Consider the following 23,272-nt stretch of genomic DNA (forward strand, 5'->3'; position numbering starts at 1 on the left):
GATCCGGTGCGCGATGCATAGAACTTTCTGTCGCACAGCAGGCGCTGCATCAATTCTTCTAGCAGGAAGTCAGGCTGTGTCATTCTGGCTCGGCTATGCGTTGATCCAGTGGTCCGTGCTTTAAGGTTTCCGTCACAACGCTGGCGCTGCGTCAATCTCCACTCTAGGAGCTGGGCTGCATTGTTCCAGTTCAGCGTGCAGTGATTTTATCACTGCAGTGCAGGCTGTGCATTGTTTCTGGCAGGCTGTGCATCGAAATTTCACTGCACAAGGAGTTCTTTGCAGAGATGAAGTCTTTTCGGTCCTGAGACTTCAGAAAACAGGAGGCATGCTCAATCTAAGCCCTTGGAGAGCACTTCTCAGCAGAGCCAGAGGGCGGCAAGGGAGCAGGAAAACAGCAGGGAAGCAGTCCTTTGCAAAAAAGCAGTCAGGTTAGTCCTTTGGGCAGCCAGTTAGGTCCTCTTGACAGGTTGCAGGTTCAGGTCCAGGAGTGTCTGAGTTGGTAGGGTCAGAGGCCCTGTTTAAATACCCAAATGTGCCTTTGAAGTGGGGGAGACTTCAAAAAGTGACTTAGAAGTGCACAAGGTCCCGTTTCAGTTCCATCCTGTCTGCCAGGGTCCCAGCAGGGGGTGTGGCAGTCCATTGTGTGAGGACAGGCAACTGTCCTAAGACATGTAAGTGTCAGGCCCTCCACCGTCTCAGCCCAGGAAGACCCATTCAGTATGCAAACGTGTGCAGGTGTGACTGAGCATCCTGTGTTTGGAGCTGTCTGAGTGAAAAGCACAAGGGAGCTGTCAACTAACCCAGCCAGACGTGGATTGTAAGGCACAGAAGAATTTAAGTGCAGAGAAATGCTCACTTTCTAAAAGTGGCATTTCTCAAACAGTAATATTAAATCCAACTTCACCAATCAGCAGGATTTTGTATTACCATTCTGCCCATACTAAATATGACCTTGTTACTCCTTTCAGATCAGAATCTACCACTCAAACAGTATATGAGGGTGGCCCTAATGTTAGCCTCTGGAAGGAGTAGGTCTCACAGCAGTATAAAATGAATTTAGGAGTTTTTATACTACCAGGACATATAAACTACATGTCGTGCCTTTTACCTACATAATAACCTGCCCTATGGGTTACCTAAGGTCTACCTTAGGGGTGACTTGTATGTAGAAAAAGGGGAGTTTTAAGGCTTGGCAAGTACTTTTAAATGCCAAGTCGAAGTGGCAGTGAAACTGCTCACCCTGGCCTGAGGCATAGTGAAGGGGCTACTTATGGGACGCACAATCAGTGCTGCAGGCCCACTAGTAGCATTTAATCTACAGGCCCTGCCAATTGGGTGTGAACCAATGTCACCATGTTTTAAGGGAGAGAACATATGCACTTTAGCACTGGTTAGCAGTGGTAAAGTGCACAGAGTCCTACAACCAACAAAGACAGTTTCCAAAAAGTGGAGGGAGGCAGGGAAAAAGTTAGGGGTAACCACCCGAAGGTTGTCAGGTCTAACAATCTGCATATAGCAGGTTTGACAGTTGCTTCTTCCCCAATCGTGGTGCATGGGAGTTGACTGAAGATAGTGCTGTTAAAAAGTCTACCACAAAGATATTGAATAGCATGGGGGCCAAGACACAGCCCTTTTTTAAGCCTTTTGTCTTCATGATCTTCCTGTATAGGTTTGATCCTTTGCCCATTTTAATCCTAACCCATGTGCTGGTGTACAGGGTCTCAATGGCTTTTAGCAGTTGCTGTGGGATTTGGCAGCATTTGAGTTTCTCCCAGAGTCTGTTTCAATTGATGTTGTCAAAGGATGCTTTGAAGTCGATGAAGCAAAAATAGAATGGTAGCTTTGATGTCTTTGACGAGTCTAGAATGAGGGATAACGCCATGATGTTAGTGTCCGTACCTAAGTTACTTGTAAACCCTGTTTGGTTTGGAGGGATTATTGATTCTTGGCTGGCCCAGTCGATCAGACGTTCAAGGGCAGTGCTGGTGCAGTACTTTGCGTCATTGTCTATGAGTGCGATCAGTCAGTAATTACTGGGAATCAACTTGTTGCCGCCTTTGTGTATTGGAGAGATTTCGGATCCCTTCCAGGATTCTGGAATTGGTTTGCCATTAACGCTGTAGTTGAAGAGGGGGTCATGACTTCGGCCCACTTGGGTGGTTACAGTTTATAGATGGCCTGAGGAACTTCATATGGGCCAGGGGCTCCCATCTTTCTCCCTCTGTCTATTAGCCTTTGGATACCTGAACTGGAGATGGCTAGTTCACTGTCCATATAACTGGAGTCGCAGGTGGCTGAGTTGGTGAGCTTGGTCGGCCTGCCTAGGCCACTGATGGTAGCATGATCCTCAACACCTTCGGATTTTCAAAAAAGATGCCCAGTCCGCCTCTGAGATGTTTGAGTCCGAGACTGGACCTTGTTGATTTTCAGGGCATTTACAGTACTCCAGAATTTACTGGCATTCTTGTGTTTAATGTCCCAAATGAGTTTGGCCCAAATTCTCTCCATAAGTAGCCTCCTGGTTTCCCATGCTGCCTGTTTCAGCTTTCCTTTCCCTTGTTTCAATTTGGTGAGGTGGCGTTCTTGATCGGGAAATCAATGGACTTGCCAGAGTGCCTGATTAACTTTCCTCTTTAGCTGATTCAGACTGTGCAAGGTGTAGGGCTTCTTTGTGGCTCGTGGGGTATGGCACCTGGTAGCAGCAACATTTCTGGCAAATTGCTGGGTGTATGAGTTAATAAAAGACTCCCATTTGTCCTTGGTTGACCCTTCTCTTCTCTAGGAAGCTTTTAAGTGCTTGTCAGCTTCTTCAGCCAGGGAAGATAAAGAAGTAGCCATCCATTTGATTCTTTTCAGCTGGCTTACGTGTTTGGTGCCGGCAGGTGCCATATTTGTAGTGTGTAAGGCTGGGGACGAAGTGATATCCACTTCCTGTTGTAGGTGATCGCTTTTGGACCTTAGACCCAGTTTAAGGAAGAAACAGATTGCAACAGGGATAGGTAGACCCAATGAAATTGATAACTGAGTTTCCATTTGTGGCGTGGAAAGATAGGGAGGGGTATATATTTGCTGAATTGACCATTTAGAGCTCTGAGACCCATGTGCTCAAGAGAGCCAACTAAGGCTGTTCCTATGTTGCTTCTTTTTGCTGTTTTAATCAGTGCTTGTTCCAGAACCTACCACTGGTGTTCCTGGGCATTGAGGATCTTGTTAGTTTCTGACCCTCCTAACAGGTTCATGTTGAAGTCCCCTGTTACTAGTAGTGGAAGAAGTGGGTATGAGTCAGCCATTTGAGTGATGTGGTCCACAAGCAAGTTTGACAATTCCTGTTGATTTTTTCATCTCAGAGGTATGTATGTGTTGACTAGGATTAGCCCTTGCTCCTTTCTTCTGTGTTTAAAGGTTAGGTGCACAGTGAGAAATTTGTCGGTGTCCAAAGAGAGCATCTTGCAGCTGGCCTTTAGGGCAGTTGACAGACAGACCCCCATGATTGCTTCCAGGGCCCAAGTTTCTTCTAGGGTGATGCTCGAAAAGCCTTGAATATAGTTGATTGTGTCAGGATCTTGCAGTTTGTCCTTTAGGCCATGAATGTTCCAGGAGCAGAGCCTTAAGCGGTGACTGTCAAGAGGTTCCTTACCCACTGGGGTGGAGATTCAGGGGTATATTTATACTTTTGGTGTAAAACTTCACTAACGCAGTTTTGCACCCAAAGGTTTAGCACCAGCTCGCAGCATTCCTGAGCACCAGCAGGGCGCATTATTTATGGAATGGCACAAGCCGGTGTAAAGGTTGGGCTAGTGTAAAAAAATGACATTTAGCTGGGTGGGGCTGGCGGTATGGGAGAAGGGGGGTTTGCACCAAAAAATGATGTTAGGCTGGTTAGAGTAAAAAAATATTACTCTAAATAGCCTAGCATCATTTTCTGACGCAAAACCATCCATACCACATAACTTCTGTCTTAAAAATAACAGGAGTCATGCCCACCACCCGAATGGCCAGCACCCTATGCCATGCAAGGAGCCCCAAGTTAGGCCCGATGGCACTTTAATTTAAAAAACAAATACTTACCTATACTTACCTGGGATGAGGTCCCCCATCCTCCGGTGTCCCTCTGGTGTGGGTGGGAGTGTTCCTGGAGCTGGAGGAGGGCACATGTGGACCCGTTCCATGGTGTTTAACTATGGAAATGGGTCCACATGTCCCTTAATGCCTGGTCTGACTCAGGCATTAAATAAAGGGTGTAAAGCAAGCTCTGCACCATTATTTAGCCCATCCTCCCACCCGTGCATCATTTTAGCATGGGGGAATAAATATGGAGCTATGGGGATAGCACCATTTTTAGATGGGAACACCTACCTTGCATCTCATTGACGCAAGGTAGATTCACGCATTTAAAAAATGGGACAAACTCCAATATTTTGACGTGAGACAGGTCTAATGGCAAAATATAAATAAGGAGTTAGTTTTGCGCCAAATTGGTGTTAAAAAAATGATGCATATTCAGTAAAAATTGGGTACAAATATGTCCCTCAGTTTGTAGTTTGCCTCTGGATCAGGATACGGGATACCCATCCCCAATCATCTCTCCTGCTGTCCTGTTTTGGCAGTCAATGTATGGACCGGGCACACCCTGTGGTGTTGGAGTCTTGTCCCAAGGTCGGACCTCTTGCACCTCGAAGGATCATGTGGGGAGCCACAGGTGACCTCCATTTGTCATCCAATGTGCTTTTTCACGGTCTGAGAGGGTATCGATAACCAGGGTCTTCTACCCCTTCTAGGGTGATTCCCCACTTCTTAAGAGTTTGCTTTCCTTTAGAACACCCACAGCCAGGGTTTCAGACTGCCGGGTGACTTTGATTGATTCATTGGCTTTCCCTGGCCCTTGCTGTATGAATTTCACAGATTCAATCATGTCTGAGGTAATGTAGGCAAGCCCTAGAGTCTGCCGTAGAAGTTTTAATATATTTCCCCGGTTGAGGCTGTCCATATTCCCAAGTGATCAGTATTCTGGGTGGAATAGAATTGTGTGGCACTGTCCCTCCCCTTGGGTGTGCTCAGTAGGGCGGTTTATTGTATTGGAATTTTTATCCTCCGTGGGTGAGGGCAGCGGGGTGTAAAATTTGTGTAAGGGATCTGAGGGTGGTTTCAGGAGGTTCCATTGGAGCCGGATCTGGTCAGTCTCCTAACCAGAGGTGGAGTTCTGGCTGAAGGATGGTTACGTGCCACCTCACATCTTCATTCGAAGAGAGCTGTGCTGGCTGCTATGCCTGCATCAGGCCGTTCATTGGTGGGGTAGGCGTATGTACTCCTTTCTGAGGCGTGGGGCCTTGCGTCCCCATTAATTCTTGGCTGTCATCAGATATCCACTGCCTCGTTAAGCACACTCCCTGAACTGGGATGTCCTGCCACTTATTTTCAGGTGGTGAGCCCCCTCGGAGCTGCTTTTGGGAGTGGCCTTTCCTTGGCTTCAGGGTCGCCTTGGAGCTGCTCAACTTCCCCCAGGAATCCTTGAATTCAGTGGGGTTTGCTGTGGGTGGCTCTATTAAATGCTTTGTGAGGTGTGACATCTCCGGGACAGCTTTGTTGTTGAATGATGGGGTGTTGCTCCCAGTGTTGCATCCATGGGCTGTCTAGTTAGATGCTGGGTAGGTTTGTAGCCATGCGCTTCTGGTGTAGTTTTTGTTATTTAATTTCCGCTTCTGAGTCTTTGCCGGTGCTCTTCATGCCTGTGGTTGGCTCTGCTTTCAGGTTGCTGGATGGTGCTCTTCTCCTCTCCCCAGCGTGTTGAGGGTTTTCCTCAGAGAGGAGGGGTGTTGACTGTTTGATGCCACTTCTCCAGGTGGACTGCCCTTGATTATGGACTCACTTGTCATATTTGTCACTGTGTGCAGTGTTGGGCCCTCCTTGTAGTTGCTTGGTCGTATGTGCTCCCTTCTTGTCTTTTAGCTCTTTTAATACGCTCCCTAATATGCTTGGCAGCTGGCTTAGTTGTCTAAGGTTGCAGAACAACAGCATTTTGGAGCAAGGTTGTTTGTAACTTCTTGAGCCCTCTTGATGAGGTTATTGAGGTTGTTGATGCGCTTATCTATACCAGCCACAAAGTTTACTTCTGAGCTCGAGATTTCCACCTGTACATCCATCTTAGCTGAATGATAGCTGAGTGCATCAGCCATTGACTGAATGGTCCTAAGCAGTGCTGGCCAAGCACTGTCTCCCCCCCTGGGAACTCACTGCTACTATCAGGGGGGGGGATCACCGTGGTTTTAGTAAAGGGCCGGGGTGCAGGGTTCTGGATGTGCAGTCAAGCACCCCTTTTCTTTTTCCAAAGAGTATGAGAAGAGTAGCTCATTCCATTCTTACTTTTATAGGTAATTGAAGTAAACCCCTATATTGGGGTCAGCTTCTGCCTCTCTGTGCTACATCTTGTTGAACTCTGTGCTGCCTCTGTCTGTGGAAGATGATAGTTGTATCCCAATTTGATCATTCTTTTCATGCAGTGAAGGCTAGCTCATGCTTGTCTCCTTCTGCTCGTGCTCTGCCTTACCCAGACTGGTGTATTGGTGGCCTGGACTTGGTCCCCCTGCCTGTGGTGGGTGGGTTAGATTGAATGAGATTGTCCCCTTCATTCTGCACTCCTGACAGCGCGGTTCTTTCCAGTATCTCTCTTTTTTTGCCTTGTTTACTTATGGAAATTTCACATAACATTTTGTTGCCTTTCATTAGTGTCTCATTTCATTTCATGCTAGCATTTTACACAAACCCAGATGATTACACGTTAGTGGATATAGCTTTGTCTCACTCCCAGGGGGTGTTTGAGCTATAGGTCCTCTTAGCACACCTTTGTATTCATTATCTAGGGCTTGAGTTTGTGCAATGCAATGCATTCAGCATGTCAACTTGTCAGCCCATTATTAGATTATTGTTCTGTATCCTCAAACCCACATTCACTCTTTCAAGGGAATAGTTCAGGTTCAATTGGCAATGGCTTTTCTTGATTGACTAAATACCCTTCTCTCAAATAAGGAATAAAACATAAGAAATATTATTATGTAATGTTTTGTAACAGTCTTTTACTTAAAATAGCCTTCATTCTAAGTGCTTTATTCAAATGTACCCTCTTTTCCATCTTATTTTCAGCTTGAAATGTTTCTTTTTGTCCTGAATTCTGTGGCCCCCCTCCATGTGGTACAGTTAACTGTTTATTATATCTGATTAAGGGGAATGAGCTATCCAAACAAAGATCTGGTGTAGGCTGGAAATATCAAAACTGAACATAAATGGGACAGAATATTGTTACAACAAAATTGTGGGACAAAATACTGAAAAGTAGGTGTCTATGGCTCATACTTACAAAAAGTCTGTGCGGTCAGTGCATCACTGCTGCTGACCCATATCTACAAGGCCACGCAATGCCACTCTGCCTGGCCATGCTGCAATGTCTTACTTTGCATCAGGGAGGCATTTCCAGAGATGTTGTCTGGGTGTTTTCATGCAACATCTATGGAATTTGACGTGTTCCCAGATCTACAAGCTTTTGTAAGCCTGGGAGTGCGTGAAAAGCCTAGGCCACCCCAGGGGTGCAAGGGTGCCTGCGCTGGCGCATGGCAGCAATTTATTTATCATCGCAGGACAGGAGAGGACAAAAATGTGCTGTATCTTGCCCTGCACCACGAGCCTTGTTAATATGTCCCTCTATATTGCCTGTACATAACTAGACATATTTTGGTGATATGTACATATTCAAGGTACATAAATGTGGAGTTAGGAATAGTAAATATTTACCTTCCTCTTTGCACTTACCTTTCTCTATTTTATCCCTCAAAATTGTTGTAACCATGGGCCAGATGTATCAACCCATTTCACATCCGTCAACGGTGCACATCCATAAATTTGACCACTTCCGATTGCAAAAAAGCCTATCCAGATGTATGAAAGGCAGAGGCAGTGCAATTTTAGGGAATTGCTATTTTTTTGCGATTTCCAAAACTTGCCACTCCAAATAGGGAATCGCAATTTGTGATCCCCTAAATAGGAAATCCAAATAGGGATTTCCTATTTGTGATTCTTTAAGCACATGTAACAATCATTTCCTAAATGCAAAATGAGCATTTAGGAAATGCTATTACCACCAATCCATGTTGGTGTTAACCATTTGCAATTTTAAAAAACGCATTAAAATGCATTTTTTAAAGCACAAAATTGCTCATATGCCCCAGGGGCATGTGTGCGCTTTACATGTGCACTAATTATTTTCAGGGTGCATCAAAGGGAACCTTAGACCCTTGGCACCCTTGAATTAGCATTTCCCAATTTCCCTCATAGAAACTTGTAATTTAGTAATGCAAAGCCCTTTGCACCTATGGGCCTTCAGGCCCATAGGAACAAAAGGAGTTGCAATCCTAAATAGCAATTCCCTAATAGTGATTGTGATTCTGTAGGAATCGCTGGTAGGGATTTGCTATTTTGCTACATACCGTTTTGCATTCCCTAAATAACTATTTCTTAAAATTCACTATTTAGGGGAATGCAAAATGGGATTTTGATACTTCTGGCCCTATATTCTTACCTGTCAGCATTCAGGATTCATAATTTCGTACTAATCTAAAGACTTAGATCAGGGAGGGAGTAGGACCATTTCTGATTTTGGCATAGCTTGGGGACAACTAGGATATTTATGGTTCCTTGAGGAAACCAAAAGGTGTATACCAGTGCCATCTTTAGGTCTGTCCCCTACTGAGGTATAGATCGGAGCACACACTCCTAAAGTGTGCCTGTAAAGCAAACAGCTCAGCTCACATGTATCTTCTCTTGGGATAGTGCTTTTTTTCAGCTGGTACATTTAGGTCCTTCTCAACTACTTTTACACTACAAGCAGCATGGAGGGGAGACGGTTTTTTCACAGTTTTTGAACGTTTTGCATCAGAAAGAAACACAGGTGTAAAATGTGATCTCCTGATGTAGCGGAAAGTCGTTTTAACTCAGCTTTTCATCCCAGATGCCTGTCCTCATCAGCAGTCCAAACTTGTGACATGTTATAGTCAGTGAAATGCTCCCACAATTTGTGAGCCACTGTTGTTCTACAATATGTCCCATCCATTGATCAAAGATTACCTTACTTTTGCCCCCTGCCTTTCTTGAGTGCTAGTGCTCATTAGGAAAATATTATAAATGTTTCTTATTCAGGCACCAATCCCTAGCCAATCAACATAATTTATAGGTAGGCATGTGTCTAAAGTTTAAGGTATGTCAATAATCACCTGATTCTAAAACGTATATCTTTTACCATTCAACTCCCTTCACTCAGTCTTGCGTATTGCCATCAGAAGGTGCCAGTTTCAATAAACCTGTGGACCAGTATGTGAGGGATTTATTGGCAGCCATATAGTTTAAATGTTCAATGATCAATGCTGTTAACTCATACATGACCCGATCTTATGCCATCAAATACCGGCCCACAGGAGGGTTTTAAGGGATCATATAGTCACAGACCCTTTCCATAATTATTGTATAGTTCACTTGTATTTTACTTTCAATGTCTAACTGCACAGCCTGCTTTGAAGATTTAATTTTGTAAAGGACTGTCACTGGCATTGTGTTGCCTGCCGTGCCAGTATTTCCCAACTAACCTCCTACTTAACCACTGAGCCCATCAGTTGTGAGGATACCTAGGGGCATATTTATACTCCGTTTGCGCCGAAATTGCGTCGTTTTTTTCGACGCAATTTCAACGCAAAACTAACTCCATATTTATACTTTGGCGTTAGACGCATCTAGCGCCAAAGTTCATGGAGTTAGCGTCATTTTTTGGCGTGAACACCTTCCTTGCGTTAATGAGATGCAAGGGAGGCGTTCCCGTCTAAAAAATCGACTCCGAGGCAGGTGCGTGGGATTTATACTCCCGGGCAAAAATCACGCCCGGGAGTGGGCAAGTCTAAAAAACCCGCTTTAGCGCCGGATTTTAACGCCTGGGTCAGGGCAGGCGTTAAGGGACCTGTGGGCCCAGAGGTGCCCCCCCATGCCCCCAGGGACACCCCCTGCCACCCTTGCCCACCCCAGGAGGACACCCAAGGATGGAGGGACCCATCCCTGGGACATTCAGGTAAGTTCAGGTAAGTATATATATATTTTTTTTATATATTTTTTTGGCATAGGGGGGCCTGATTTGTGCCCCCCTACATGCCACAATGCCCAATGACCATGCCCAGGGGACAGAAGTCCCCTGGGCATGGCCATTGGGCAAGGGGGCATGACTCCTGTCTTTACTAAGACAGGAGTCATGTTAATGGGGGATGGGCGTCGTAAAAAAATGGCGCAAATCAGGCTAAGTCGATTTTTTGGACTCAACCTGACTTGCCCCATTTTAAGATGCCCATACGGCATTTTCCCCAACGCCAGCGCTGCCTGGTGTACGTGGTTTTTTTTCACGCACACCAGGCAGCGCCGGTCGGCTAACGTCATTGAATAAATACGGCGCCCGCATGGCGCTTCAGAATGGCGTTAGCCGGCGCTAATTTTTTTGACGCTAAACTGCGTTGGCGCAGTTTAGCGTCAAAAAGTATAAATACGGGCCCTAGTCACTCTCCACAAAACGTAGTAGTATGTTTCTCACTTCCCAGACATGGCTAGTTTGGTACCCATGTCCTGTTCTGCCCTTTGAAGTATGTGTCAACTGTAAAGACTGCTAGGTATAGTGGCTGTATGGTTAACTTGATAGAAAGAAAGGTAGCCTCAAGAGGTAGCATCTGCTTCACTTTGTCTGCCCCTCTGTTTGATTTTAATCCAGTGTTGAACTGCTTCCCTCTCATCCAATACATGTCTACCTGTTGACCTTATATTTCTAGTGCAGATTACACAATTCAGCTTTTTCAGCATGCAGCTCGCTGTATACAGGGCCTTTATGGGGCCCTGTTGACCCCATTCCTCAGGGCCATTTTTAAATTAAGGGGAGAGGGGCTTGTGGCCTCCTTCCGCAAGGCTTTCTGAGGCCCTAGTGACCCCATCTCATAAGCCTTTTTTAAATTTAGGGGGTGAGGTGGTAAGCCCCTTTCACAAAACTTTATAAGGCCCCTGGGGGAACACCATCCCCTGGTTTGAAATTAAGGGGGGCCACATACCCTCACTTTTAGCAATAGCAGGGCCCTTGGGACCCCATTTCTGCAAGGCCAGTGTTTTTTTTAGTGATGGGGCAGTCCTCTCTGAGCCATAGGTCAGCCCCACGGATCCCGTCACCGAGGCCTGAGGAAAGCAGTATTCTTGGGACCTCACCTTCAAGAACACTGCTGTGTTTCCTGTCCAGAAAAATGCAGACAGGGAATGTAAACTATATTCCCTGCCCACACTGTCCCAGGCAGAGAACACACATGTGTACACGTCCAGGTGAAAGCAGAGAAAAAATTTGCTTTCACCCAGAAAGCTGCAAAGTAATAATAGGTGTTGGCTGGGAATTAGGCAGGGGCTGCAGGAGCACTGGTGCTTCCCCATGGTCCCCAGTGAGGGATAAACACTGGGTGTCACAGCTGGGCACTGGGGTCTCCACAGTACGTAAATAGCCAGCTCCTGCCAGAACCCTTGAAAGACGCTGGCTAGTGAGCCCCTTGAAGAACAGTGACACCCAAAAACATTTAAAGAAAAAGAAAAAATAATAAATTAAAGGCTAGAGTCCCTCATTTATTCTTCACTTCTCTGGCAAGGGGTACTCCATTGTGACCTATAAAGTTTTTTTTTTATCAGAACCCTTAGAAGGGTTAGGGGACACCACCAAGCAGTATTCAGTGTTCTGGAGGACTGCAGGGAACACAACAGCCCCAGCAACCTAAAAAAACTGAACTAAGTCTCTTGGGTCAGTGAATCTGCGACACCAGGAGATCTTACCATATTTTTTAAAGCACTCCAAGCTGAAGCTGTTTGATTTTAAGCTGGGGTTCAGGACCCCTTGGTTATTGGTTCTATGACTGCATTTTATGGCCCGAGAAATGTTAAAAGAAGACTCAAGGACATGTTCAATGTTTCTGTTAAAAAATGCTAGTATAATCACAATTATTAAACATTGTAATGTGTGAATTTGTAAAATATACATTTGACTGGTGACCTTTTGACACAGTCAATAGGTCTGCTTTGTGTATGATGGATGGAACGCGGGACAAATCAAACATTCACCCCCAGTCACAGATCTGGGTTTAATCCATCAGCTTTTTTTTGCTCTCTATGCCATTACAATTTGGACCCAGCCATATGCAAATCAGCCTTAACCCTGCTCCTGATGGGTAGCGAGCTCACTGTATTTCTGGATTTAAGCTGGTCTGCCTGATGAGGGGTGATATGACAAAACCGGTCCCAGGATGGTTGTTTCTGGTCCAGGGAGGGCATGGCTTGGCAGTTCTGGCTAGACTATTCTCATTGGGAATATGGTCAAAACTGATTTGCATATAGCTGGGTCCAAACTGGGGTGGCATGGTGAACAGAATAAATAATGGCTGGAACCCAGATCTGTAACTGGGGATGAATATTTGATTTGCTCCACATTCCATCCATTATCTGATCGTTTTGCTTTTGGACCCCTTGATAAAGCCAATAGCCTTCTGCTGTGCAGGCCCACTTAAGTTCACATAGGTTTGCGTACACAATCAGTACAATATCATAGACTTGCACAGAACCTATCTTGAATGCCTCCACGCTCTTATAACCACCAATTCAGCCTACCAGTTCTAGTTTTTCTTTTCTATTTGCTAAATGTTATCACTAAACATAAATTGGCGATATAATCTGCTATAAAAAGCTGTGATATCGTTTCTACAATAGCATATGTGTGAATACCCCTCTTTCTGCAAAGACGGCTGTGGAACAGTGGTTGAAGTGCATTAAAAAAAGTAAGGGAACTGTGACACAGTACGAAATGGGGTTGGTGTGAGAAAGTAAGGGGGCGGAGTCAAAGGTGTGGTTAAAAATATGCTGTAACCTTTTTTTCTTCAACCTTCAGGTAACTCCATACAAAAAACAGACACCTTAAATGAAAAATAAACACAAGTTAAGTTAATCCAGTGTGAAATCCACTATTGGACATTACAAAACCTCTATTAGTTATTGCATTGTAGAGGTCTGTGTCTGCAACCAGAAAGCAACAGAACTGAATCATGGGTGGTGCAGTGTAGAATAGTGACTTGTTTATGTTTAGTGCTACAAGGTACCAGTCTGTCACAGAAAGCACTGTAAATATCTAAGCCATTATTTTAAACTTGCATTACACACAGTAAAAAATAGACCACAACGAAATTGTTTAAGTTAAACCTTGAGCATAAAAGGACATTCCTCAGGTGCAATTGGCTCCTTACCCCTCCGGCACCCGTGATACACCACCTGCTGCACTATTTGTACCTGAGCCCCTGCATAAGCATATCTGTGACTGTTGGCAGTCAAATCAAGAGAGTAGTGGAAAGGTGATTTCCCATTGTAACAGCTCATCAATGCATTGGCAAAGACAACAATAGCATTTACATGTATAAAGCTGCTTCCTAACCTCAAGTAGATCCCAACAGAAGCTGCTGTTTATTTTTTAGCAAACATTCTGCCTCATATAAGAAAAACATCTTTGTTTCCCTATTCATATTTATTAGTAAAACATACAAAAAGTTGGGTTAAAATAAAAAAATAAAGAAAATTTAGTGCAGTGGCAGAATCAGTCTGGGTGGTGATATGGCTTAGTTAATGCACATCACTGATGATTATGGAAGACCACAGTACCAAACAAAAGGGCAAGTCCTTGTCATTATAAAGAAATTAGGTTCAGATTTATGAAGCTCTAGCGCCACATAAGCATCATTATTTTCATGCTAATATGGTTTTAGGGTTCAAACATTGCTGCACCATGTTTACAAAGTGGCGCAATGCATGCTCAGAGCAGGCATTAAAAGGGCGCACACTATTTATGACAACGGACTCCTATGTAATGTTCTGGCGCTAACCCTGAATAGAACATCAATAGCATCAAAAATTGTGATGATGTTGCCCCCACTCTGCACCATGGTGCGCTGTATTTTAAATGCGGCGCACACATGGTGGCAGTAGGAGGTTCTAAGGGGCACAAGAAAAGTGGCACTGCACTGGGTGCAGCGCCACTTTTCTTAAATCTGCCCCATTGTATCTGCAGTCGGAAAGTAGAGTAAAATGCCTGTGTTTTGACTCTGTGAACTGAAATCACCTTTATGAAGCCGGCATCACCTCGACTCTGCGCCCCTTGTAGGGAAGTGACACCTCTGCTTATCACTAGCAGCACTTCTTGTGGTGAGACCTCCATGTTGTGGCCTCAGGGGGCGGTAGGAAGCGCCCCACATGTTGTTACTGGTCTGACAGGCCCATTGTCATTCTTTATGTGATGACTGGCTGGCTAACAGTCTCTAACATCCTTAAAGGTAGGTGGGAAATAGCCTACATCTGGCTTCAACCAAATACACTATTTCCCAATCCAATCCTGCCTGCCTTCCGCTTTCCAACTGTCAGAATTACCGGTTCCGGGACGGTTGTCTTTTCACAAATTGTGGTAGAACGGTTTTCCTTAAATTAAAAAATATATATGCACCTTGTGCCCCTCAGATCCCACCCTCTTCGACCACTGCTCTGGATGCTGTTTTACTAGTGCTTGTGAGGTATCTAAGCTGTTAATCTTCCCCATATTATATGCAGTCCAAGGAAGGGTAAATGTTCATCTGTCAATGATATGTCGTACTCGTGCATTTTTTTCTAATACGCAACAAATCCAATAAACATAATTTAAAAAACAAATGCAAGACACTTTCACATAGATCTGTGTCGTAGGAAAATGTATTTTCTTGTCTTTGTATTGTATTGTTTACTTATCGGATATAAACATAAACTGTTACACTACTGGGATTTTGTTGAAAGCAAAGTGTGCATGTACAATTAAGACTCCAATTACTGCAAGGCTGTGAATAACAAAATTATATGATAACAAGAAGCTCGGTTTTACAATGTTCTTTTTTTTTCTTTTTTTTACTTTCTGATTCAAAGCGCAATCAGGAAAAACCATCAAAAATGAACATCCATTGTCTTATTGAGTGTGCTGTGAACTGTCAACTTTCAGAATGGTCAACATGGTCCCAATGTTCACGTTCATGCGGTGTTGCAGGTAAGTGAAGTGACTATGAGACAAAATCTCAGAATGGGTAGAAGAGAATTTAAATGTGCCAATAATGCAGTGTTACCAATTGCCATTCCTTCTATGTGGATGTGATTCTTTTAAGAATGTGTGTCATACGCCAGCTCCAGCTGTTTTAAAACACATTCTCCCAAACACAAATTGTTGGCTCTGAATTAATCACTTAATCATGCAAGGTTTTCACAGCTAACAAGTGCAAACTAGCCAGAGCTCTCCAGATATCAGAGCAACTAGCCATTGAAAGGGGCACTTTGGGAACGTACCCACAAGTCCATTCTGAAACAACTAGGCAGTATGATTGTTAATGACCATGATAGTTTCAGTAATACGTGATAACTCCGGTAGATAACTTTTGAATCTGTCCTGAAGTGTATTTACTTCTGGTGAAGGTGTGGGAAGAGGCAGAAAACAGAGTTGAGAGGCTTTTGGTTGAGGAAATGTGCTGAAATGTGGCGGCATGACTGGAGAGGGTGATGGCATGTGAAAGGGGAGATGAGCATAGACGAAGAAACTAGCCATGACCATTTTGTGCTTTTGAAATCAGTGTATCTAATGTATGTGGAGGGAGAAATGGGTTAAGCATGAGAAGGTAAACATAGTGCATTATTTGAGGTGGTGAAGTGTCAGGCAGCAGGTGGGGCTGGCTATTGAGTTGACGTTGGAGAGTCTTCTCTTACAAAGGAAACAAAGATTGCCAGCTGATTGTGAAAGTAGAATGGCATTGCATGTGGAGAAGATAGTATGTGGAATGATTTGGTGGTAGAGTATAGGTGGATGTAATTTCCCAGTGGCATGACACAGCTTAGCATAAGCAGGAACTAGTCACAAAGACAAGATCTCATGCTGTTAAATAAGTGCACTGCGTGGGAAAGATAACTATATGAACCATAGAGGAAGTTTGTAAAGGAGTAGAAAAAGAGGGCTTGATGGTTAGAGTGCAAGAAGTGGCCAGAGAAGTAAAACAAGTAGATGATGATTCTGAGAGAATTTCTGAATGTACACAAAGTAAAATAGTGAAGGACTGAGCTTTATCAAATGTGCACTGATTGGTGACTGTATAACAAAATAAGTTCCAGGACACCAAGAATAAGTGGTTCTAGGGCAATGAGAGAGCAAGACTTGAGTCAATAATGATAAGCTTTAACTTACTTTTCAAGCTCATTGTCAGGAAAATGCATAATTTTTACTAAATGACAAAAAAATTAAAACAAATTGAGGAATTGTTAAGTGCTGTGAACATTCCAGCCTTGGTAGTTTCACTCAAAAGCAGTAAACCTAAGCTAGAAATCATTGTGGGGTGATTTCCTGCTTCAAGATATACCATGGCGGAAGCATAAATTAGGGCCCTCTCTTCCATCGGGCTATTGAAGTCTTTTCTTCTAAGACCAAAAAGGTTGGTGAGGGCTGTAGTAGGCATTATATGCTAATAGGGCTTTGCCTTGGGAAGTAAGGAGACTTATGGGCAGTGACTTACATAGTAGGAGGTAAGATGTTGGAATTTGTCTTGATGTTGAAGGAGGCAGTGATACCTTGCCCTGTGTGGCCCAACAAGAATGGATTATCACCATGGTAATGGGTCATTGAAGCAATGTTTTTTTTTACTTTTTGAAGTTTTGCAAATTCCGAACCTTTAAAAATCCCTGAACTTACAAGCCCTTGGAACATGCAACTTCACCCACCTCTAGTTATGATCAATGCTATTGAATGAGATCAAGAAATAAAGTAAAATGTAGATAAAGGACCAACAAGTGATTTTGAAGTCTTTGATATAGTTTTTTCTTGGTAAAGTGCACTTGGAATATGCCCAATTGGAGATCACTCAGGTGATTAGTGGTAAACCGCTCTGATTATTTTTTTACTGTATATACGTGTGCAATTCTGATTAGAGGCTGATCCAGTAATATTTGTTGAACACTGTTGCTAAAGTGCAAAGTACACTCCAGGGTTCTCTTTTCATTATCAAGTTTAGATTGCCTTAGTTTCAATGGAGTGCCTTCACAATTTAACACATAATTAATAGTGATGACAATAGTTAAAATTGTCAATGCAAATCTCTTGTGAGCTTCGGTTATGTTGCTTATGTATGTAATTGAAAACACACACCTTAAAGGAGCCACATGGGAGCCATGGGACATGACTTCATGCTACAATATGCCCCAGACCTAAAGCAGCACATTGGCACTGCACTATTACAATATTTATTTCACCAATGTGTAAGTTGTACAGAGGCTCAGTTAAGGTGCCTCGTCAAGAGTTCCTATCAGGCATATAAAAAAGGGAGACATCTATGAACATGTCCATGAAGAATTGTGAGAAACTGGATTAGTAGTTAAAGTGGATGGTAGTCCTCTTCAAGTATTAATTTCACTATTTGTTACCAGGTCCAATTAGGTCTCAACGATTTAAACCTATGCTCAACACTTGGTCGCTCTAGCACAGGGAAACAGGCTTTACTATGCAGCTGTTACCTGGCAGGCCCTAACCACACATGCGTTACCATGCTTGTCTGAACTGCATATGTGCCTGAACCACGCAAATGCCATTGTTATGGCACCATGCATATGCATGGTTAGGGCACACAGTGGGAACAGCCGGCAGAGGAACGTGGTGGCTGGGTAAGTGGGGCTGTTTGAGGACAGGGCAGGGTAGGTTTTAGGGTTGCGGGAGGGGGCATGGGGTCTGAGTTGTTAGTTTTTAGGGACAGGGTGGGGTAGTTTTTTGGGTTCAGGGCGAGGGGTTGGGGACGTTTTAATGGCAGGGTGGGGTTACTTTTAGGGCTCAGGGCAGGGGGTGTAGAGCTCAGACCAGGGGTTGCAAGGGCCAATTTTAAGGACTGGGGCTGGGTGGATTGCAGACCATGATATCAGGGCGATAGATTTTAGGACAGAGTGAGGTAGTTTTTAGGACAGGGCGAGATAGGTTTTAGGGTTCAGGGCAGGGGTGTCAGGGTAGTTTTTAGGACATGATGAGTAGGCTTTAGGGTTTGGGGAGTTTGGGGTAGCTTTTAGGACAGGGCGGGTAGGTTTTAGGGTGCAGAGTGGGGTGTCAGCATAGTATTTAGGATAGGGCGGGTTATGTTTTAGGGTTTAGAGCAGGGTCTGGGTAGTTTTTAGGACATGGTAGGGTAGGGTTTAGGGTTCAGGGCATGGGCAGGGGGTTGGGGTTGGGGTAGTTTTTAGTACAGGGTGGAGTAGGTTTTAGGATTCAGGGTGGGGCAGGGGGTCTGGGTAGTTTTTAGCACCGGTCAGGTTAGCTTTTAGGGTTCAAAACAAAGGGAAGAGTTAGTTTTCAAGGCAGGGCAGAGTTACTTTTAGGGATCAGGATGGAGGGGTGTAGGGCTCATGGCAGGGGGCAAAAGGGGTGGACTACAGAGCATGGAATCAGGTGTAAGGGGGCAGGGAGGGGTCAATTTACCACGCATGTTCCTTTACCAAACACACTTTTACAATAATATTTGTTATAAAGGCATGCTTGTTAAAGGCCAACTTGTGGTTGTTGAGACTCTTTACTACCACCTAAACAATAGGTTAAAAATTCCCAGGGTTGCCCTACCTTCTTTAGCTGAACCTTCTGTGATTTTGTCTCTAAACTATCCCTCAGTGCTTCTCGTTACCTAAAACGATAAAGAAAGATCCTTTCTTTCCTTATGTACAGCTCTGAGCAAACCCTGAGCTGTGTGCTAGGAAAATTAGAACCCTCCTCCCCCATAAACCAGTTCTGAAACATGTTGTTTCCTCCAGTGGGATTGGTGTACTTGGACAATGACAGGGGCAGGCCAAGGTGTGAGTTACATCTCCCTGTGACAGTGGACACCCCTTGGAAGCATGTGCACTTGGTGGACACATCCCCTAGGTCATCCTGTCAGAAGAAGTTCACACCTCCTCCCCGCCAAGGCAGTTTAGTTCCTTTTCCTGGTAGCCATTCACACCTCCTTGCAGGAGGGCAGCAGGCTTCCAGGTGACAGTTGGAGACAAACTCTGAAAAGGCTTTTAAAGGCTTTAGGCAGGAAAATCATATTTTTCTGAAAAATTGTGTTTTCAAAATAGAAATTTATAGCCCAACTTGACCATTAAATGTATTTCTAATTAGTATTAATTTGTGTTATTGAATCATGTTTGAGCTATTTCCAAATAGAAGCTATGCCTTATAATGTGTTAAAATGTAAACCACTGCTTTTCTTCTGTCAAGCTAGCCTTGCCAAAGTGAAAAACAACTTTGAATATTTTTTACTTACAGAACATTTAAAATGTAAGTACACATGTCCTACTTTTTAAATGGAATGCACCCTGCAGCACGGGTATATAGGATCTACTTTAAAGGTGACTTTGAAGAATTAAAAAAACAGGTTAAACCGGGCAAAAATTTCATTTTCCATGTCAAATTTGCAGTTTTACAACTGCACACTCAGGCTCCAGGGGTAGACCTAAATACATGATTTGTGTTGTCACTTTAGTGGTGGTACAATAGGTGCTGCAGTGCACTGGTGACATTTACATTATAGACCACCTGCATACAATATACTATGGACTTATAGGTAAGTTAAATGTGTTAATTGGGATTTTTAACAAATTTGACAACTTTGTAGGGATCAGAGCACATACACTGGGTACTGGTTAGCAGGCTCCCAGGGTACAGAGTCCCAAAACCAACATCATCAGTTAAAAATATTTGGGGGTGATCATGCAAAAAGAGGCATTTTCTTAGAACATCCAATTCATATGCCATACTGAGAAGCATGCCCAGCTACAGCGTCACCAGTAGAGATTCGACAGGGCAGTTATTGCTGGTTTGAAATGTCACTTAATCACTCAGGAAGATTACGGAACTTGTCATGAAGATTACAGGACTTGCCTGCTAACAATTTTATCTCTTTATAATTTATCCAATCACTTAAACAAAACTGGTATCTTCCATAGGTTATTGCTGTTGATGCATAGTTGATTAGGGCCTCCTGAAATCTCAGGTTTATTGATTAAATAGTGTTTGTTTTCTGAAGTATGAACTTTGACTGTTTAACAGCCCTTCTTGCAATTGACTCTATCTTCAGTGGGAGGTCCTCTCAGATTAAACATACCCGGCATGTTATGTTCATGTTGGTCTGTCTGTAATAGAGATAGGAAGGGCTTAAAGCACAAAGTTTGTCTTTAAAAGTAGTGAGGTGGATTTTTGCAATACCACAAAGAAAGGTTTTATCATAGTCTACACTGTAAAACTATCAATGCTTGTGCAAATTCATTTAAATCTAGTTCCAGTAAAATAAATTATAACACAATTATTGTCTGTATGTATTTTTCTATATTCAAATGATTGTCCAGACAGAACCCAAGTGATTTACTCTTTTCTATTTTGTCAGCAAGCATCTTCTAGAATTGTTGAGCTTTGCTACAATTAAACTTATCCCCGTGATAACATCAAAAATAAGGCATGAGTAAATCTAAGCATTAATTCTAAATTAGTTATTTTACCTGGGATAGAATTCAAGTTTTGTTGAATCCCAGACTCTCAAGTGAGTTCTCTAGTTGTTGCGTAAACATTAGGGGCTACTATTACATTGCCACGTGTACATTCCGTCGTTGTGTAATGAAGGTTAATAGTAGAAAATAAACATGCTAACGAAGGTCACGTATAACATATAAAATATTTTCATTTTTTTTTATCAGGAACCAAAGATTGTCAAATATGAAAGATGCAAATGTATCTAAGGTCCATCTTTTTTTAATGATAATGGACCTCATTACAACATTGGCAGTAAATCCCGCTCACCGCCGTGCAGAAGACCGCCAACACACTGCTGCGGTGGTGGAATTCCACTACAGCTATTACAACCCACAGCCCGGAATCCACCAAAATCCAGACACCCACACAAGTCCGCCACAAAAAATGTCAGTGATAAACTGGCAACTGGCAATAACAAAACCGACACCGTCACGCCAACAGGAATACGCCCACACTATCACGACCCACGAATCCACACGGCGGTCTTTCAACAGAGGTAAACCATTGGCGGTACACACCGCCGCGCTCAAAATACACAGACATATACAAAACACAACCGCATTGGAAAAACAAAATACACACACCTAATACACATACACACACCACTCCCACACACCCAATCCAACATAAAGCACACACCCACATCACCCACAAACCCTTACGACCAAAATTGAGAAAGAAGCCCAGAGAGAGACACCACTAGAAACAACATGAGCATCCACAGGCACACAACACCATCACACACACACAACATCCACGCACCTCAGACAACACACACAAACGCATCCCCTCACACATCACAACCGACACCACCTCACACATCACCCACACCATGGCACCTCAACTACACCCCCGGTTCTCTGAGGAGGAGCTAGGGTCATGGTGAAGAAACCCACACAGACCCCAAACCAATTATCACACAATGTCCTAGACAAGAATGCAAGCACTGGCGTACAGGGTCACCCACCCATTGCACACAATGGCACACACAGATGCAATAATCATGCCTTTACACCCCTACAGGACCCCTACCCAACGTCACCGGACAGGAGGTTCCAGACATGTCCACTCCCCCCATAGAAGAGACCCACAGTGATGACAGCAGCTCTGTCCAATTGGATCAAGATGACCAGCCCGGCCCATCTGGGACCTCAGGACAGTCGGTTCCCCTGACACTGGCACATCCCACCACAGAGCCTCCCCCTCAGGAAACACCAGCACAGCACCCACCCAGCGGGACCCTCTGTCCCCAGGACACGTCAAGCAGCAGTGTGTCCACCACTACCCACCACCCCAAGAAAATCAGGGACCTGGGGACAGTGGCAGTGGGCACACGGTTCAGGGGGCAGAGGCCCAGGAAAAGAGGGGAACTGGGAGGGCTGTTGTGCGACAGAGGGAGGACAGGCCCAGGAAACCTACTCTCCACGAGGCCCTCTCCAACATCATGGGAGCGTACCATCATACCCAGGAGACGATGGCAACAGTACTGGGCAACTTTCAGGAGACCCAGCGGGTGCAGGAGGAACACTATCTGGGGATCAGGGAGGAACTTAAGTCCATCAACACCACCCTGGTCACCATTGTAGGGGTGCTGAAGAACCTTGTGAACACCAGGAGGGACACTGTGGCACAATAAGGGGCCCTTGACACTAGCCTGGATGATGAACAGCCCACCACCTCCGCCGGCGCTAGTGGACAGGAGGCACCACCACGGGACCACAACACCAGCACCCCACCCCCTGCAGATGGAGAACCACTCCGCAAACGGTCCCTGAGATCCAGGAAAAAGACAGAGAACAATGCCAATACCCCAGCCCGGAAATTAGACCCCCCCTGACTGTCATCCTTCTGTCCCACTTTGTCACCCTGTCCATCCATCAACTGCCCTAGCTCCAATTCCTAGGCCTCTTTGGACAATGCACCTGTGAAACAAATAGACTGGACTCTGCCATGGACATTCCTCCACCATCACCCCTGCCCATTTTACAACCCCCTCCACTAATTAGCACTGAAATAAAATCCCTTGAATCACAAAACAATCTGGAGTCAGTCTGTGCTTTCACAAATGTGTATTTGCAATAACTATGGAATGTAGCAATGTCAATTGTATTGTCAACATACCGATGTAACACAGCTCTAGTCCATGAGGTACTATAGCAGAGGTCATACAGTGGGACCCACATCTGTGAAATGGAAAGGCAAAGTGACAAGTCAGGGTCCATACACTGGGTGAAAGTGACAGACTTATGCTAGCTCAAACAATAGTATGAGATGTGTGAGGCAGTGACATCTTCTTACCTGTGTTTCACTGGAAGTATTGCTGGATAACGTTGTTTCTGTTGTCGATATCCTCTTCTTCTGCCTCCTCTTCTTCACTGTCCACAGGCTCCACAGCTGCCACAAGACCACCTTCTGGACCATCCTCCTGCAGAAAAGGCACCTGTCGCCGCAAAGCCAGGTTGTGCAGCATACAGCAGGCCACGATGATCTGGCACACCTTCTTTGGTGAGTAGTAGAGAGAACCACCTGTCATATGGAGGCACCGGAACCTGGCCTTCAGGAGACCGAAGGTCCTTTCAGTCACTCTCCTAGTTCTCCCATGTG

General features: G+C 44.4%; 1 protein-coding gene across 1 annotated transcript in view; it reads left to right on the forward strand.

The window, feature by feature from the left end:
* The window catches only part of THSD7B (thrombospondin type 1 domain containing 7B), a 2,268,639-nt gene that overhangs the window by 2,012,746 nt on the left and 232,621 nt on the right, over window positions 1–23,272 (forward strand). The window contains exon 21 of the mRNA XM_069225078.1: window positions 15,025–15,142. Coding sequence (XP_069081179.1) covers window positions 15,025–15,142 — 118 coding nt within the window. The remainder of the gene's footprint in view (window positions 1–15,024; window positions 15,143–23,272) is intronic.

This window comes from Pleurodeles waltl, chromosome 3_1, assembly GCF_031143425.1.
Source record: "Pleurodeles waltl isolate 20211129_DDA chromosome 3_1, aPleWal1.hap1.20221129, whole genome shotgun sequence".
Classification (NCBI taxonomy): Eukaryota; Metazoa; Chordata; class Amphibia; order Caudata; family Salamandridae; genus Pleurodeles; species Pleurodeles waltl.